At 39.8% G+C, this 17,892-nt stretch overlaps 1 protein-coding gene across 1 annotated transcript in view; it reads left to right on the top strand.

Annotated features, from left to right (window-relative positions):
- LOC149225744 (putative alpha-mannosidase At5g13980) overlaps window positions 1-17,892 on the top strand; it is a 67,354-nt gene that overhangs the window by 27,250 nt on the left and 22,212 nt on the right. Inside the window, exons 2-3 of the mRNA XM_089380006.1 lie at window positions 14,538-14,650; window positions 14,740-14,830. Of these exons, the coding sequence (XP_089236132.1) occupies window positions 14,640-14,650; window positions 14,740-14,830 (102 nt within the window). The 5' untranslated portion in view covers window positions 14,538-14,639. The remainder of the gene's footprint in view (window positions 1-14,537; window positions 14,651-14,739; window positions 14,831-17,892) is intronic.

Raw genomic sequence — 17,892 nt, 5'->3', positions numbered from 1 at the left:
GAATTTACAAATACAACATACCATGGATCTAATCCAACTAATCAAGCCCTAGATCTATCCTTGATCTACTTGGCTGATTTGGATCTCCTATGTTGCACCCTTACACCTTCCTCGAATCTTGCATACTTGAATGGAAGTCCTTCTCCACTCAATCAATGAGATCTCCTCTCAAGACTTCTGCTAACTATGGGGTGTGTCTTTCTCCTCTCCTCATCCTTGCTTTTGTAACTTCTTATGGAGCTTGTTGAAAATAGTAGCAATAAATTGATTCCTTGATTTGTGCCTTAATTCAAGGAGTCAAACTCAAGTTCCTTCTTGTGCATGATCAAGTTCTTAAAATTTGGGAGTGTCCCTAAAAATTAGGATGAGTTAGGTTGCAGTAACTGATGTGTTGAAATTGAAGATCAAGTTCTTGATTTTCTAGTGTGAGTTGATTGAGGAAAAACACAAGTGATTGTGTTTCAAGTGGTTGACCTGAAGTATGATGAGTTGATTGAGCAGTTAAATCATGCTAACTCAATCAACTGCAAAGCATTCCTGAATTAGAAAATTCACTAATTTTAGCCATCTGATTTGCTATAAAAAAAGGAACGGAGGCACAATTGTATTCACTCTTGTATGCACTAGTTTTGTGTGTAAGCTTGTAAGCGAGCGTGACAAGAAGAAGACTTGTGCGAGTTGGTAGAAGGAAGTTTTCCCTTGGCTCATGCACTAGAATTTAGGAGCTAAAAGATCAGCTCTTGCACAAGGAATTAGGGAATTGGTTCCTTGGGTTTGCACTAGCAATTCAGAGTAGAGAAGGAGCAAGGGAAGAGGACAACGTGATCTGTCATGTCCCCAATTAATAATTTTGCTAAAGGAATTCTCAATTTTGCAATTTTTGGCAATTAATAAATATTTGGCATATAAACTCAAGAAAAGTGGGTGAAAAAGGAAAATCTATAAATGTGCCACCCCCAAACATTAGAAAAGCCAAGAAATTAGATGGGAAGTGGAGAGTGGGGGCCACTCTAAGGGAATACACACCCCTTGGAGGAATTCAAATTGGGTGAGAGGGAATTTGATGGGTGGAGCCCACAAGGAGCATGAGGGATGGCTAGCTATAAATTGGAGGTTAGGCTCTCATTTTAGGGGCTTTTGATCATTTGACTAACTTTGTTGTTTCTCAAGTTGTTCAGTTGAATCACAAGTGCTGTTGAGCACCAGAGTTTCCCAAGGAGAAAACTCACCTTTCTCTTCGGTGGACTACGAGTGCCACCCTAGGAAGGTATCGCCATTGTCTTGTGGAGGCAGGGAGAAGCATAACATAGGTGCCATGAATTTTCTGAGCTAAGTTGGGACGCAGAATCAAAGCTACGCTATCCTTTGGGGAGTTGGTGCCCGGAATTAGAAGCCACACCATTGACCGGACACTACTTACAGAATTTGTTGGAGGAGAGAAGAGAATTGCATAGCAGAAGTGGGTCTGCCTCTCTAGTACGAATTTCTCTTGCTGAGCCTAAGCAGTCACTGCCCAGGCCTGTGCAGTAGTTGAGAGGGAGTTGTTGTGGGTGGTCTTGATCAGAGGAATTTGGAGTTGGTTTGTTGTGTGGGAACTAGAAGGGACCCAAGGGGAGATTTTCCACTATTTTGGAGGGTTGCAAAGACAAAAATTCCTATAGACCGAAATTTACTGGTGGTGAAGTGCTAAGAATTTGGGATCAATTTTGTAGTGTCAAAACTAGAGAAAATCCTTTTTGGGTTTTTGACAAGGATCTCACATCTAATTTTGTAGAATTTTCTGGGCAGATTTGAGGGATCAAATTAGGGTCTCAACACAGCCAGCAATGTAGAATTACTAGGGCCAGCGCAGACTTCTAGGAGATAAACTCCTGGAGCAGTTGGGCATTGACATATCGACCACTTGAGGCCTGTAGCTTGCCTTATGCAAGCCCAGGTGTCCTCTTTCTATTTCACATTGTACTCCAACAGTTGTATATAATAAGGTTGCCCATTTTGGTGTGTTTGGGAGCATTTATGGGTTTATTGGTGTTTACTGAAAATTTTATGTTGAATTGTCTTGCATGTTTTTTTTATCATTGTAAATTTTTCCATTAGGAATACTACAGTGGTATCAGAGCATGATCTTGGCCAGCTGTGGGGGGAGCTAGCAAGATCATGGAGGTTTTGGCCATGCATGCGTAGTGACTGGTGAATTTATGGACACTCCAGTGACACAGAAAGGGAAGAGTACGCAGGGGATCATGGAGGAGTTGATGAGGCAAAACCAACAGTTGAGGAGGCAAAACCAATAGGTCCTAGAGAGGATCCAACAAATGGTGGGGATGTTGAGAAGAGAAGCCATGTGCATGTGTGCACAACCCAGCGATACAACACCCATACGTATGGCCAATTTGGTTGTCTTACCATGCCTCATTTTCTGGATGAGCCAGAGGAGAAGCATGGGTCAAGGACGAGATCGTCCTATAGAGGTGAGAAGTTAGAGTGTGAGACCAGGGGGCGTTTCTGCTGGTGGAGATCGGGCTTTAGATGTCAGGAGCCTGAGGAGAAGGTTGAGCATGAGGACACACAAGATGGTGAGAGGCACATCAATATACTTAGTGTGGCGCAAGAGTCACCATTGTTGGAGACCTCTTTGATAGCACTAGTTGACACCTTGATGGAGAGAGTAAAGCCTACACCCCTAAAGTCATATGTTGATGAGGTGTCATCCCTAGGTGAGGTGCTAAGAGACATAGAGGTACCCAGAGCCATGACTGAGTTCCCTTACAACAGCATGGAGAACACATAGAGGGACGTGAGCTAGTCATGGAGGGGCAGGTTATGGTGCAGGAGGACGAGCAGCCATCTTTTGGGCCAACCACCGATTTAGACTAGATAGATGCACATGCCATAAGCAAAGTTGCAATACTTCCAGACAGCAGCTCTCTTCAGTCCTATATAGATGGGGCTTGCAGCGTTGCTAGGCTACCTTTATACAGGGGAGCGAGAGAGGTGGAGTTACCTAGACATATTACATGTGTTGACCAGCCTGACGAGACGAAATGACATGAGTTGCGTAGTGTGCAGTGTTCGCAGGTTGGAGGGCTAGTTCAGTGTATGGGGGTTTGTGCTTTCGATCGTTTCCTTGGGGTCGGATGGTAGGAGATTCTGCGTTGGTACTCGATGGTGTGGGCTAGGCGTATGGAGTCAGTTATAGGCCAGAGTGAGAGTCAATGGGCATGTTCAAGCATCGGGGATACTAGAGGCCCAGGTTGGGATTGGGATCCAGGTGGGACTACCTACCATTTGCCAGTTACACAGATTGACTATGGCATTGGTGGTATATTTGACCCAACAGTCGAGCGCGTGCATTTGCTAGTGGAATTTCAGTCAGCATCCGTGGTTAGTCAGTGTGTGAGGGAATTCCATGGGTCTTCGGGTTATGTTGGTTATGCGTGGGGTCACGAGATAATCAACACACTCTAGCAAAAAATTGTCGAAGGAGGTGGCATTGGCAGGCCACCAGATAGTGCCTTGTATGGGGCTGAGGATTCTCCACAGTATGTGGAAGTGTGTTGATTTGGGGTAGCATCGGATGTGCTCTAGCCACGAAATTTGGTGGAGAGGTTGGGGCACATGAGATCTCCAATACCCAGAAAGGGTTTGGGCAGATTCTAAACAGATCAGGAGATATTAAAATAATTAATATTTTTAATGGAGTCCCTAAGTCTAAACTTAGGGAAAGTAAAATATTAATGTGTATTAATATGAATCTATGTTAGAGTGGTCCAAAAGACATGGATCAAGGCAGATCTAATCTTAGCCATTGATTAGGGACTTAATCTCGGCCATCGAATCGTGACCAAGAAAAGTATAAGAGGAGGCTTGAGGGTCACTTGGAGAACACACTAGATGATCAGCCATTTTATTCTCTAGAGCGGAGTTTGCTAAGAGAGATAGAATCAGTGATCGAGACAGCAACTGAGGGGCATTGAGTACAGAGGAACAGAGAAGGCAGAGATTATGCTGGGAGAGCAGCATAGCAGCCAAGGAGGGTGACGCAAAGCCAGCAAGGGCTCATGCAGGGCCACGTAGTGGCAGCCAAGTGCTGCGCAGAGCACCAGAGGGGCCAGCGTAGCTGACGCAGAGGCTCCCAAAGCTGATGCAGGGCCTCCTGGGGCTGACGCAGGCCAAGAAAGGCTGATGCAGGGCCAGCGTGAGACAGAGAGCGGCTGACACAATCCAGATTGGGCAAACGCTAGGGTTGTAGAGCAGTTTTGTGCTGAGGAGCTGCCAGAAGGATTTTCCGGGGTTTCAAGCAGGAGATTTCTCTCAAACTGTGAGGTATAGCTGCTAAGGAAATTCTCTGTTGGTTAGGCCAGTTACGACACCCAGATTGTACTCTGATATTGCTTAATAAGAAAACCCTCAGACAGCTACATCGGTTTTCCCGCATTGGGCTTTTCCGAGGACATTGATCCAAAAATAATGGTGTCATGTAGTGTGTTTGTTCTTGTTTCTTTTAGTTGTTGATTTGTAATATGTTGAGCATGCACTGGTGTTTATTTTTAGTATTTACTTTGTAAATAACTTGTTAAAGAAAAATTAACAAGTAGGTAGGAATAAATCAGAAAAAGCTCATGAAGGGAACTTCAACAAAGTGGTTTGACCGACATCTCGTCTTTCAGCTGCTCCTCGGAAGGCATTTCTCGGGATTTTTTGAAAGCTCTGTACTCTATGAACTTTACATTCCGCCGAACTACTACCTTCCTACTCCCTGGAAGATAGACCCTATATGCCTTAGCATTCTTTCTATATCCCACAAGATATCCTTTCTCAACAGTTTGATATAATTTCTTTCTCTTTTCTTTGGGTATACAGCAATACGCTAAACTCCCAAATATCCTGAAATGACCGACTGTAGGTGTTTTCGTGGTGAAGAACTTCTCCGGAGTGATTTTGCCCAATGCCCTGTGTGGAGTCCTATTCTGGGCATAAACTGTCGTGCTACATGTTTCTGCCCACTGGAATTTAGGCATATCCTGATCATACAACATTGCCCTAGCTGCTTCCACAATAGTCCTATTTTCCCTTTCTGCTACTCCATTCCACTCCAGATTGTAGGGAGTTGTCCACTTTTTTCTGATGCCTTCCTTAGCACAAAAATCGGTGAAGTCCTTGTCAACATACTCTCCACCATTGTCTGAGCGCAACACTTTTATCTTCTTTTCTGTCAGATTCTCCACTAGAGCCTTGAATCCTTTGAATCGACCAAAAACCTCATCCTTGGTTTTCAGAAAGTAGATCCAAGTCTTCCTGGAATGGTCATTGATGAAGGTGACAAAGTATTCGGCACCACTAAGAGCTTTTGTGGACATCGGTTCACAGATGTCTGAGTGTATCAATCCTAGCACACTCTTAGCCCTATTGTTACTTCTGGAAAACGTTGCTTTGGCATACTTGCCTAGAGCGCACCCTTTGCACCATCCTGAGAATTCTTAGAGCCCCATGGTGTAAGTTTCCCATCCTCCTGTGCCATATTTCATTCAAATCTTTGTCTCCATTACTGCCTGTCAGTGCCATTGGTGATTCTAGCTACAACTTGTACAACCTATTACCTTTGAATCCAATCTGGGCCTTCTTTTTCCAACTCGGGTGTTTGACATATACTTTCTCCTTAATTAAGAAAACGTCATAGCCCTTGTTTTGAAGTTGAGATACAGAGAGTAAGTTCATCCCCAATCCTGGCACATCCAACTCATTGGTTGCTTGAAGCCACTCTCCTGCTTCGGTTTGAAAGACTACAATACCTCTTCTTACTGGAGTACACTTTTCCTTATTTCCCATGGTGATCTGAAAATTCATTCTTTCTTCCTAATAATCTAAAAAACATTCTCGGATTCTTGTCATATGCCAGGAAGCTCCACTGTCTATATACCAAACCTCAGAGGAGGCAAAGCTTGCTAAGAAAGCGACTTCTTCTTCCAATTTGGAAGCTAACATAGGATAATCGTAATTCATGTCCCTTGTGCATTATTCTAGAAATCTGTGTGGATCCCCTTGAGTGGATGCCTCTACATCATGCTCTTGACCATAATCTTTTTTCCTCTCCTGTTGCCGGATCTCTGCTTTGATACCATGTGAAAATTTCTAAACTGAAATTCTACTGCAGCAACTGATTTATTTCACCTACTTATTATTCACAATAAGTTATTTACGAAATCCCTTCAATGAATATTAAAATAAATTTTACTGCAGTTATCACACAATTACCCGGAGAAAAAATACATGCACAAGAACCAATCACATCAACACAGTTGTTTTTGGACAATTGTCCCAAAAAAACCCAATGCGGGAAAACCGGTGCAATGAGGGCTTTATTAATCTTCAGTAGCAATTGCTTTTACAAGGAATGATTTAACAGATTAACTGAAAGAAAACACCTGAGACTTTCCCTTTGAGACTTTATGACACTTTGGAGACCCTGCTCCCACTCTTGCGTCACCTCTGCATCACTCTGCATGGCCTAGCGTGACTCTGCGTACCTCTGCGTGAGGGCTACGTCTCTCCTCTGGACTGTGTCTCTCTCTGCGCTGTCCCACTGTCCCTGCGTCACCTCCTCCTCAGTCACTGCTTGCCGCTGATGCCCTCCTCTTCATCCACCCTGCAACTCTCCTTCTGAAGTCAATCTCCTTTACTTGAGAATCGATTTTCCTTGAGATACTGAGTATCTGTCGGTGTGTTTCCAAATTATCCTCAAGTTTTCTCTTATACTTTTTTTTGTTGATGAATCAACGACCGAGATTAAGTCTCTAATCAACGACTAAGATTAAAACAGACTCAATCCTCGTCTCTTAGAAGCTTCTCACCCCTATCTTTATTAATATCCATTAATATTTTTATTTTCCTAAGTTTAGACTTAGGAACCCATTAAAAAAATATTAATTATTTTAATAACTCCTCATCCGGGTGGAATTTCTTAAAACGATTTCCGGGTCTTGGAGATATCATGTGCCTTAGTCTCCTTCAAATTTCAAGGCTAGAGCACATCCGATGCTACCAAAAATCAACAGTTTTGGGCTGAATCAGACTATCTTTGGAGGCCAGGTTGACTAGGTTTGACCGAGCTAATTTGGAAGAGACTTTCTGTTGGTTTGACCAACATTGACTTTCTGGTTAGGGCATCCTGTTGACTGCAGTTTGACTAGACTAGTTTACAGTGATTGGGCAAGTAAATTTTGCATATTGTAATCTCTCTCTCTCTTTGTTGAACTTTTGAAGAATAATAAGAAGATTTCAGCAAAGGGTTTTCCCCACATTGGGGTTTTCCCTGGCATCTGCCAAATATTGTGTCCTCTTGTCTTGTCTTTTCTTCTGCTTATTGTTTATGTTCTATTTGCATTTACTATCAATGTTAATGTAATTGCTTATCTAGAAATTGATATTGGGCTAATAACAAAAATTGAAGTAAATTGCTCTAAAGCATAGAACATATCATTGTTATCTAAAATTAACATGGTATCAGAGGTGAGGTGAAGACAAATCCCAAGCAAGAGTGAGAAAAGAAATCAATGAGATTGTTGGACAAGGACAAGATTCAATGGCCTCCTCATCTTACTTCAAATCTGATGACAATCTCAATGATAAGTCTGATTATCATGAATGGACGTTGTATCTTGATTTGACTTTAGAAGAGCATGATGCTATGGACTATGTGCAGGGAAAGATTGTTGAGCCTCCTTCAAATGCAACGGCTGTCGCAAAGACAAAGTACAAGAAAGGTGAAGTCAAAGCTAGGAAGACATCAGGGATTCTATTCATAAGCATTTAGTTTCAACTTTCTTACATCTCCGATTTGGGCACATCTAAGGAGATGTATGACAAGTTTGTTAGCATGCTTAAAGCTAGCAATGCAAACCAAGTCCTCTTTCTCAAGAACAAGTTGAAAGACATAAAGAAGGGAAGAGGAGAAGATATCCAATCCTACTTCATGAGGATCACCGAAATAAAAAATGATCTTCTATCAATTGAAGAAGTTATTCTTGACAGGGAGCTCACTCTCATTTCCCTTGGAGATCTCCCTCGTGAATGGGATGTGTTCAACACTACTATCCTCAACAATGACTAGATTCCAGGTTTTGATGAATTGTTGACTAGATGTACTCAAGAAAAAACAAGGATGATAGAGAGAAACATGCCTTCAAATAGGAATGATCCTACTGCATTCTCTGCTTATGCTAAAAAGAAGAACAATGTAGGTTCAAAGAAGCAATGTCAAGGAAGACCGGGATTCAAAAATGGAAGAAATGGTAGATGCTTCATTTGTAACTGGTTTGGCCACTATGCTAGGGAGTGTCCTAATAAAAGGGATACACCTCGGGATGATGACAACAACAACAACTGCAACAATTTCAGGGGCAATAACAATCAAAGGAATGGCAGGTTCAACAACAAAGGGAAAAGGAATGCTCCCGCTATTCAACATGGAAATGGTCGACCTCCCAAAAGATCAAGAAACTCCAGGTATGATGAATCTAATGGTGTAGATAACAAGAAAAACTAATTTTATCTTATATCTACCCTCTCTACTGCCTCCCTTCTGGACACCTTGGGAAATTGGTTGATTGATAGTGGTGCCTCAAGGCACTTCACTGGGTATATAAGGAAGCTCTTTCAAATCTGATAGAAAAGGATACAAATTTGGAAATCATTCTTGGAGACAATGTCAACTATCTCGTGAAAGGAGCTGGGAATGTTACTCTTCAATTGAATCAAGACAACACCATTCATCTACAAGAAGTACTATATTTACCCGATCTAAAGAAGAACCTAGTATCTATCTCAACAATGGAGGACAAAGGATTCAAAGTATCATTCCTTGATGGAAAAGTATGTGTTTGGAAAAGAAATTTCAAAGAAGCATCTACTCTTGGATTCAAGGTTGAAAACTTATATCAAGTTGGAGGAAGGCCATTGGGAGCTATGTCTTCTTACAAATCTCTTCAATCCGAATTATGGCACCGAAGGTTTGCTCATCTTCATTATAAATCCCTACCTGATGCAAGGAATATGGTGACATGTATGCCCGAATTTAAATTAGAACATGAAGGTTTCTGCGAGGGATGTGCCGAAGGAAAACATACAAGGGGACCATTCCCCTCAAGTGATAGCAAGACTACTGGTATTTTGCAATTGGTTCATTCTGATCTATTAATATTATGCTATCTTTGTGGATGACTTCTCTCGCAAAACTTGGATTTATTTCTTGAAGAAGGACGAAGTGTTCACATGGTTTTTCTCTTTCAAAGCCTTGGTCAAAAATCAAATAGGGAAGAAGATCAAAATATTGAGGACCGATAATGGAACCGAATATAAATCAAATGAGTTCAATGACTATTGTAAAGAAGCTGGTATTAAGAGGGAGACTACTACCGCATATACTCCTGAGAAAATTGGAGTTGTTGAAAGAAAGAATCATTCCATTATAGAAACCACCCGTGCCATGCTTCATGATTAAAGCTTTCTGAAACTCCTATGGGGAGAAGCTGCCAACACTACCGTGTATGTTCAAAATAGATGCCCTCATCAAGCATTGGACTCCAAAACTCCCGAAAAAGTTTTCACCAATAAGAAACCTGATGTTTCTCACTTTAGAATTTTTGGTAGCCCCATGTATTTTCATGTGCCGAAAGAAAAGAGAAGCAAATTGGATGCATCTGGGAAGAAAGGAACATTTGTGGGCTACAGTGAAACTTCAAAGGCATATAGAATCTATGTGCCTAGTCAAAGAGAAGTGGAAATAAGTCATGATGTCACCTTCGATGAAGATGCTACCCTTGGGAAGATTAGGAACCTTCCTATTCCAAGGAAGGACAAAGAAGAAGATACAGGAAAGCAGGGAGAACCGCAGGATGAGTCGATGCCCGATGTTGAAGGACCGATGGATCCCATTGATCCACCTCCCCATGAGCCCTCCTCCTCAAAAAGGAGACCCTCATGGCTTAGGGACACTCTCGAAGATGCTGAGAGACATATTGCACCAAGGGGGACATTTCGTGAAAGTAAGAAGCCAAATAGGTACCAAGGGTACTTAGTTGCCATGAGCACCATTGTTCAAACTGAGCCTTGCACATTCAAAGAAGCTGTGAAGCACCAAGTTTGGAAGGATGCTATGAACGAAGATTATGAGCAGATTACGAAAAATGATGTCTGGGATGTGGTCCCTAGACCCAAGGACAAATCTATTGTCACCTCAAAATGGCTCTACAAGATCAAGCATGGAGCTGATGGAAGTGATAAAAAGTTCAAAGCCAGGTTTGTTGCTCGAGGCTTCTCTCAAAAGGAAGGTGTGGACTATGATGAGATATTTGCACCAGTTGCCCGATATACTACCATTTGTTCGATCATTGCCCTTACTGCCTCTCAAGGATGGAATTTACATCAAATGGATGTCAAGACCGCCTTCTTGCATGGTTCGAAGTTCTAGATCGAAAGGCACATGTATGCAGGTTAAAGAAAGCCCTCTATGGGTTGAAGCAAGCTCCCAAGGCTTGGTATGAGAAGATTGACAACTATCTGATGAAGATGGGTTTTACAAGAAGTGAAGTGGATCCGAACCTTTACTTCAAGGTTGAAAATGATAGACCTCTCATCTTGGTACTTTATGTGGACGATCTCTTTCTGACAGGTGCAGACCCTCTTATTTATCAATGCAAGAGGGAGTTGACTTCAGAATTTGATATGAAGGACCTAGGATTGATGCACTACTTCCTAGGCTTGGAGGTTTGGAAAAAGTCAGGTGAGATTTTCCTTTCCCAAAGAAAATACATTGTGAAGCTACTTGAAAGATTTGGGATCGTGGATTGTAAATCCGTGACTGCTTCGATGGAACTTAACTTCATGAAGTTATGTGGAAGTGTTGCTAGGACCGATTTGGGAAATCCTTCTAAGTATCGTCAACTCGTGGGGGCCCTGATGTTCTTGGTGAACTCCTGTCCAAACATATGCTTTGCAGTGAATACATTGAGTCAATTTATGGTCGAGTCTCATCACATACATTGGATTGTTGCCAAGAATCTCTTGAGATATCTTCAGGGCACAATCATCTATGGATTGAGATATACTGTCGGGAATTTGAGGCTCTATGGTTATTTTGATCCTGACTGGGCTGGCAGTGTGGTGGATTGTAAGAGCACATTGGGATGTTGTTTCTCACTAGGTGCTGCTTTGATATCCTGGATGAGCAAGAAGCAGAAATCAATTGCTTTGAGCACTGTTAAGGCCGAATATATTATTGCAAGTATGGCCTCCTGTGAAGTTGTTTGGTTGAGGAAGCTCTTTAGTGAGTTGTTTGGGCATGTGCAGGATACTACCGTGATCTACTACGACAACTAAAGTGGGATTTGTATTTCTGAGAATCTTGTGGTTCATGACCACTCCAAGCATATTGATATCAGGTACCACTTTATTCGAGATATGGTACAACGGGGAACAATTATGCTCCATCACATTGGGACTAATGAACAGGTCGCATATATTCTTACAAAGTCCCTCAGGAAGGTCAAATTCTTAACCTTCTGTGAACGACTTGGAGTCATGGAGAGACCCTCTTATGAGAGTCCCGTTTGAGTTGGATATCGAGCTCTGGGAGCTCCGGGGGACTCTGGGTATTTCTTGGAGCTATGAGTGACCATAGGATGAGTGGTTCACCCTTTCCTAGTTGTGCGTTGTGTACAGGGTGAGTGGTTCACCTTCCCCTAGTGATGCATTGTGTACAGGGTGAGTGGTTCACCTTCCCCTAGTGGTGCGCTGTGTACAGGGTGAGTGGTTCACCTTCCCCTGTGATACCTCATGATGGTTGATATATGCATAAGATGAGTGGTTCACCTTCTCCTATGGCATATGAGTAGGATGAGTGGTTCACCTTCTCCTATGGCATATGAGCAGGATGAGTGGTTCACCTTCTCCTATGGCATATGAGCAGGATGAGTGGTTCACCTTCTCCTGCCAATATATCCTACCCATGCAGTCTGAGACTCATGGGAAGTACCTCATGTCTGACCAATGAGTTCGAAAATGAGGATAGGGACCATAGTACTATCGACGGATGCATCGTGTACTATCGTACTCCCTATGCTAGGATGTTTGATATTGATCTGGGATCAATGGAGACTGACTTCGAGTGAGTGGACAGTGGTATGATACATTTTCGATCATTTCTTCTTCATTATTTCTTCATGGTTCAGCAGAGCATAGCATGGATAACAAAGATGGGACAGATTGTCAGATGATTTAGCAGCAGGATTTCTCCCTAGTTGAGAGGGAGTGTAAAAATTGGAAACTAGGGCCAAACTTCACCTTGGACAACTCATATGATGGAGATGATATTTTTATTGGATTCCTCTTTCCAAGAGGTGCAGAATTGATCTAAAGATCATCTCATTCTGACAAGCAAAAATGGAATTATGAATTTATTTCTTCTATGGACAAATTGCCAAGGTCAGCCTGAAGTCTAATGTAGGCTGATGAAGCCCAACAGACGTGCCTCTTCACCCTCAACATTGTGTATAAATAGAAGAAGCATTTTCCTCATTTGGATACACATCTTTCTCTCTCCTCTCCTCATTGGTTCGTACAACAAAGGAGCAACTCTTCTTCTTCATGTGTTGACTTGGGTTGACCCAAAATTTCATGCTAGAATTTTAGGATTGTTTTTGGGCCATCTGTAGCAGTGTTGACTGAGGGTCAAACTCACTCCTTTGACTGCATTTTTTAGGCAGGAAATCCGATTTCCTTAGACTGCATCTCTTGGCACATAAATTGGGGAATTTGTTGTTGTTTGACCTGCATTGACCGCAGAATTGATTGTGCATTGACCGATTTTGACCGAATTTTCAGGACTGTTGGGCTAAATCGGATTGTCTTTGGAGGCTGAGTGGACTAGGATTGACCAAGCTAATTTGGAGGAGACTTTCTTTGGTTTGACCAATGTTGACTTTCTGGTTAGGGCATCCTGTTGACTGTAGTTTGACTGGACTATTTTATAGTGATTGGGCAAGTAAATTTTGCATAATGTACTCTCTCTCTCTGTTGAACTTTTGATTCAATAAGAAGATTTCATCAAAGGGTTTTCCCCATATGGGGGTTTTTCCCTGGCATTTGCCAAATGTTGTGTCCTCTTGTCTTGGCTTGTCTTTTGCGTTTGTTTATGTTATATCTGCATTTATTATCAATGTTAATGTGATTGCTTATCTGGAAATTGATATTGGGCTAATAAGAAAAATTGAAGTAAATTGCTCTAAAGCATAGAACATAACATTGTTATCTAAAATTAACAAAATCCCATTGACCTACATATTGTAGTCATTTGTTAGATATTAATAAAATTATCCAAAGTTATTTAAACTTTTGAGTTCATGAAATGCATGATTTAATTTTCCAATATAATGAATAATATGCAATCAAGATAGTACTACCCAGATAAAATATACTTGAATAGCGCTCACTACTCAAGTATTTGCTTTTGCACTTTCACTATGTATTTACATTGTTATACTTTTGAGTCCAATTGACCTACTTATTGTGGACATTCGTTGGACATTAATAAAAATATCTGAATTTATTTATACTTTTGAATTTATAAAAGACAAGATTTATTTGTAATATTAATTTTCGCACCTAAAAAATAATATGCAATCAAGACAGAACTGCCTAATGGTGCTCACTACTGTAGTAAATCGTGTCATGTTAAGCAAGATTCCAGGATTTTGTGACACGATAAAAAAAGTTGGTATACTATCTATGAAATATCACTTTCTAATATGAAAAAGCGAGGAGAGTACGTGATAGTTCATAAGAATTCTGTACTGATGGATTTCTTATCAGATGTTAGCGAGGCGTTGTTCCTGAATAAAACAAATTTACTGGTGTGAATTGAGCATCTTGTTAGAACCATTTTTAACCTTTCTTTTTAAGTTTAATGTATGTAATCAAGCTAATTGTTATGGGATAAATTTTGAGGTTTAAAATGGATTTTCTAAAGAAAATAGTTAAAATAATAAAGTAAGAGTAATGAATTTTCAAAGCAAAAAAAAACAAATTAATTTTTTAGTGTATTTTCAGTTATTTTGAAGTGTAATGACTCATTGGATGCAGAATTATATTCTACATGCTTTTGATAGATCCACCACATATTTTCTATTCCAATTTATCTCACAATGATTCTATTAAAAATATGCAAAGTGGGAACTCATTGGATGTGGAATTTAATTCCACATCCAACAAATGCCTAAATTTTGAATTTTGAGAAACCTGGTAAGGAAATAAGTTGTATAGGCATTTGAATTTTGAGAAACCTTACAGGGAGAAAGTTTTAAATACAATTAAAAATTTTATGTTTCTCTTGCCCTCCAAAAATATTTTTTTCTTATGGTTGATGTCATCATATCTAATCCTATTGGTTATTTTAAATTTGATGTTGGTAACACATTTTTTTTTTTTTTATTGGTTTTGAAACTCACTTTTTACCTCAAAATTTGTGTGATGTGAATGTGCAGTTAAATCTAGGCATCTACTTGAAAGACAATAAGACAGATCTTTCTTTACTTGTTGATCGTTCCATCGGCGGTTCAAGCATTTTTGATGGAGAACTAGAGATCATGTTACATAGGTTGACATTGATTTTTCATCGGACTTGTTATTATTTATGTTTCTTCAATCATGTATTTTACTAACTGTTACTCACTTGTAAATGCTCAGGCGATTGCTCCATGATGATAACAAGGGTGTGGCTGAAAATCTGAATGAGACCATATGCTTTGACAATAATAGGACTTGTGAAGGCTTGGCAGTAAGTTCAATTTTCATCCCACAGTTCATAATTTTTGGTTTAAATGCTTTTTGAGAAAACATGACAGCATATCTAGCTGAATGTTGTAAAACTGGTTTTTCTGTAAAGGCACAATCTGACCTCGAGCCTTTTCTCTTGTCCTTTAGGTAGGCATATATTCATTTTCATGTTATTTTTTAATCGTATTTTTTTAATATAAGCTGCATCTTTTCTCATGAATATATATTACTCTTTAATTGCATTACAAATGGATTCAAAAGAGAATAGAGATACCAGCATGGGCATTCCATTTTCAAGCTTTCAGGATATGGAGATATCGTTTTAGAAGAATATATATAATTAACAAATTTTCTAAATTTTGAAATTTCACATACCTCAAATTTGAAATAGGATATTTTGTCATTCATCATACTTTAAATGAAGTAAGTTTATCAAGTCTGAAATACGATGATCATCTTGGTCTTTGTAGTGTGATTTAGGATATTTTGGGATTTTTTTTAGCACGTATGGTAGTGTAGGATCTGTTAACACCAGATCCATCTATGCATATTTGAGTGTTACCTTCCGGCATATGTTTGCATTTTATACAAAGTTGGATTCAACTTTACAGTGGTCATCATTTAACATCAATGGTTCGTGAGTAGCTAAAAGGGTAGATGCATTATTAATACAAATCTTAGTAAAAAAACCACGACCAAGATCAAACTCTTACACTAGTTAAAAAAAGTATGAAGATAAATAAAAAAAATGGGATACCCCAAAGGCAGTAATGTAGGTTAATAAAATTGAGAGGATTTTCACTATGAACCCACTTTATGATGAATTAGAAAAGATATCAATAGCAATCATTGTATTAAAAGGTGATACTTATGATTGTTGACATGGTTTAAAAAATTTAGTAGTTTTTTAAACCATTGGAAAATGTTCATAAAAGGTTTCTTAAAAGATTTGAAGACGACATGTTTCATTAATTAGGAATGTGAGGAAGAGTCATGGTACATAGATTACACACAAAAACGATTTGTATATTATATTTCAAAACCAAAATACATCACACATATATAATGTTAATGAGATCCAACAGATCCTAAACTAGGAGAGTATTGCTGAGAAAATCTCTTAACAAACCAAACCTGTCTATATACTACTGTAAGTGTTAATTCCAAGTCCCTCCCTGAATGCTTACATTACAAATTTAATATTACAAAGATTAATACAATTCACATATAAGTCATATTTGTCTGACCAGTCTTCATCAACACTCACATTTGCTTTGGAATTTCGTAGACACCGCTTTTTCTTTACGACCCAACTTCGACCTATCACTTGACCTCCATTTAAAATATCATTGCCTCTGACCATCGTTGATGAACATTGTAGAATTGACACTTCATGACTTCCCAAAGGACAATCTCGACACTGAACCACCCTATGGACTAACTCACATCTATAAAAAATGCAGCGAACTACAATTTTGATAGTTATATAGGTGAGTTGTCTGGACACTGAGTGTATCCAGCCATCAATTATACAATTGACCTTTCTAACACACAAGGAACTCATAAAAATAACCTGTAACTGATGCTCTTAAAGCCCGAAGGACAACAAAACCCACCAGCATATAACGACTCACATAATCAAAATAGCGATATGTTCTCTCGGCAACAAAGAACATCGAGAACCACTAATTTAATTATATTACTTTGTTCATCAATTAGTTTTGCGCTTTTTAGAAAACAAAACAAAACATTACTAATCACTTCTTTGGAAGAGTATGAAGAGCTCTTTATTAAACTCATCATCACGGTCACATGTTATCCTTGGACCAAATTCCATTAATGGTAGTCTTGGATCTCCATACTTCCCTGTTATTTATTAGAGTCACGAATTCTAACAAAATAACTTCAAATTGAGGTCGTGAATCTCAATATGCCCTTGGACCAAATTCCATTAATGGTAGTCTTGGATCTCCATACTTCCCTATTATTTATTAGAGTCACAAATTCTAACAAAATAACTTCAAATTGAGATCGTGAATCTCAATATGCTTTACTAAATCCAGGATTGCAAAGACATTGAAAATAAATAATCACCATCTTGCATCTTGCCCATATTGTTATAACTCAATATGTTGGCCATCACCTATCAAGCCTTCAAGCCTAATATGTAATGCAGGGCTGATAATTTTTGCATTGTGAAAGAGACCTCACTCATTGCACGTTAAGGAACAAAGTCAAAACTAAAAGCAGTGACACCGAAATAAATATTTTACCACCATTATTGCATTTTACCGCCACCATTGCAGCAAACTGGATGTGTAAGGATCATTTCATAAACATAATTGTGGCATATCAAAACATACTTACAACCAACACATGGTGAAGTTTGTATGGAACACATTGTATGGGGTGATTTTTACCATAATTCAGTTGAGTCAAACCATACGAGGTCTTTGTCGTGCTCGTACACCAAACTAAGGCATACTTTAGGCTTTCTCGCATGATGAAAGCATATCTCTCCCATATCAATTTCATATTTAATGAACTCTCTCTCTGGTCTTGTGCTACTGCTCGTGGTGGCGTCGTCCTCGATGCTAAGCCCGAGCTTCAACATTCTAAGGGTTCTGGCAGCAAATGTGTTTGGCTCCACCAAACTGAACCCAGAGGTGAAGAGGGTGGTCTCATGCAAGAGCAACACCAAATCCTTCACCAATTTGTCATGCTGGTCAGCCTTGGCTCTCTTTCTCAAATCTTATGTAAGATTCTTTTTTCTTGATATGGTCAAAGTGGACAGAAGCTGCCCATGGTATTTACCGCGGCATTTGTCCATGGTATTGGTCCATTGTATTTGCCTTTGCTTTTCAAGGGAAAACAATACAATAAGGTTTATAGAGAGTCTATCAAGCCTATACAAGGGGATAGGATCTAGACCGTGGGATCATCCTGAGTTGTTTATCTATTTTGTATTTGTTGAGAACTTAGTGAGGCCAGTTCTAGTTTGATCTGAAGGATGAAAACCCCGTGGCTGTACTCTGTCGGGTGGATCCATCCCAGTTCACGTTT

This window comes from Pinus tabuliformis, chromosome J (genome assembly GCF_031772625.1).
Source record: "Pinus tabuliformis cultivar Carrire ecotype Pingquan chromosome J, CPIR1, whole genome shotgun sequence".
In the NCBI taxonomy this organism is placed as follows: Eukaryota; Viridiplantae; Streptophyta; class Pinopsida; order Pinales; family Pinaceae; genus Pinus; species Pinus tabuliformis.
This window is presented reverse-complemented; position numbering and strand designations above follow the sequence as displayed.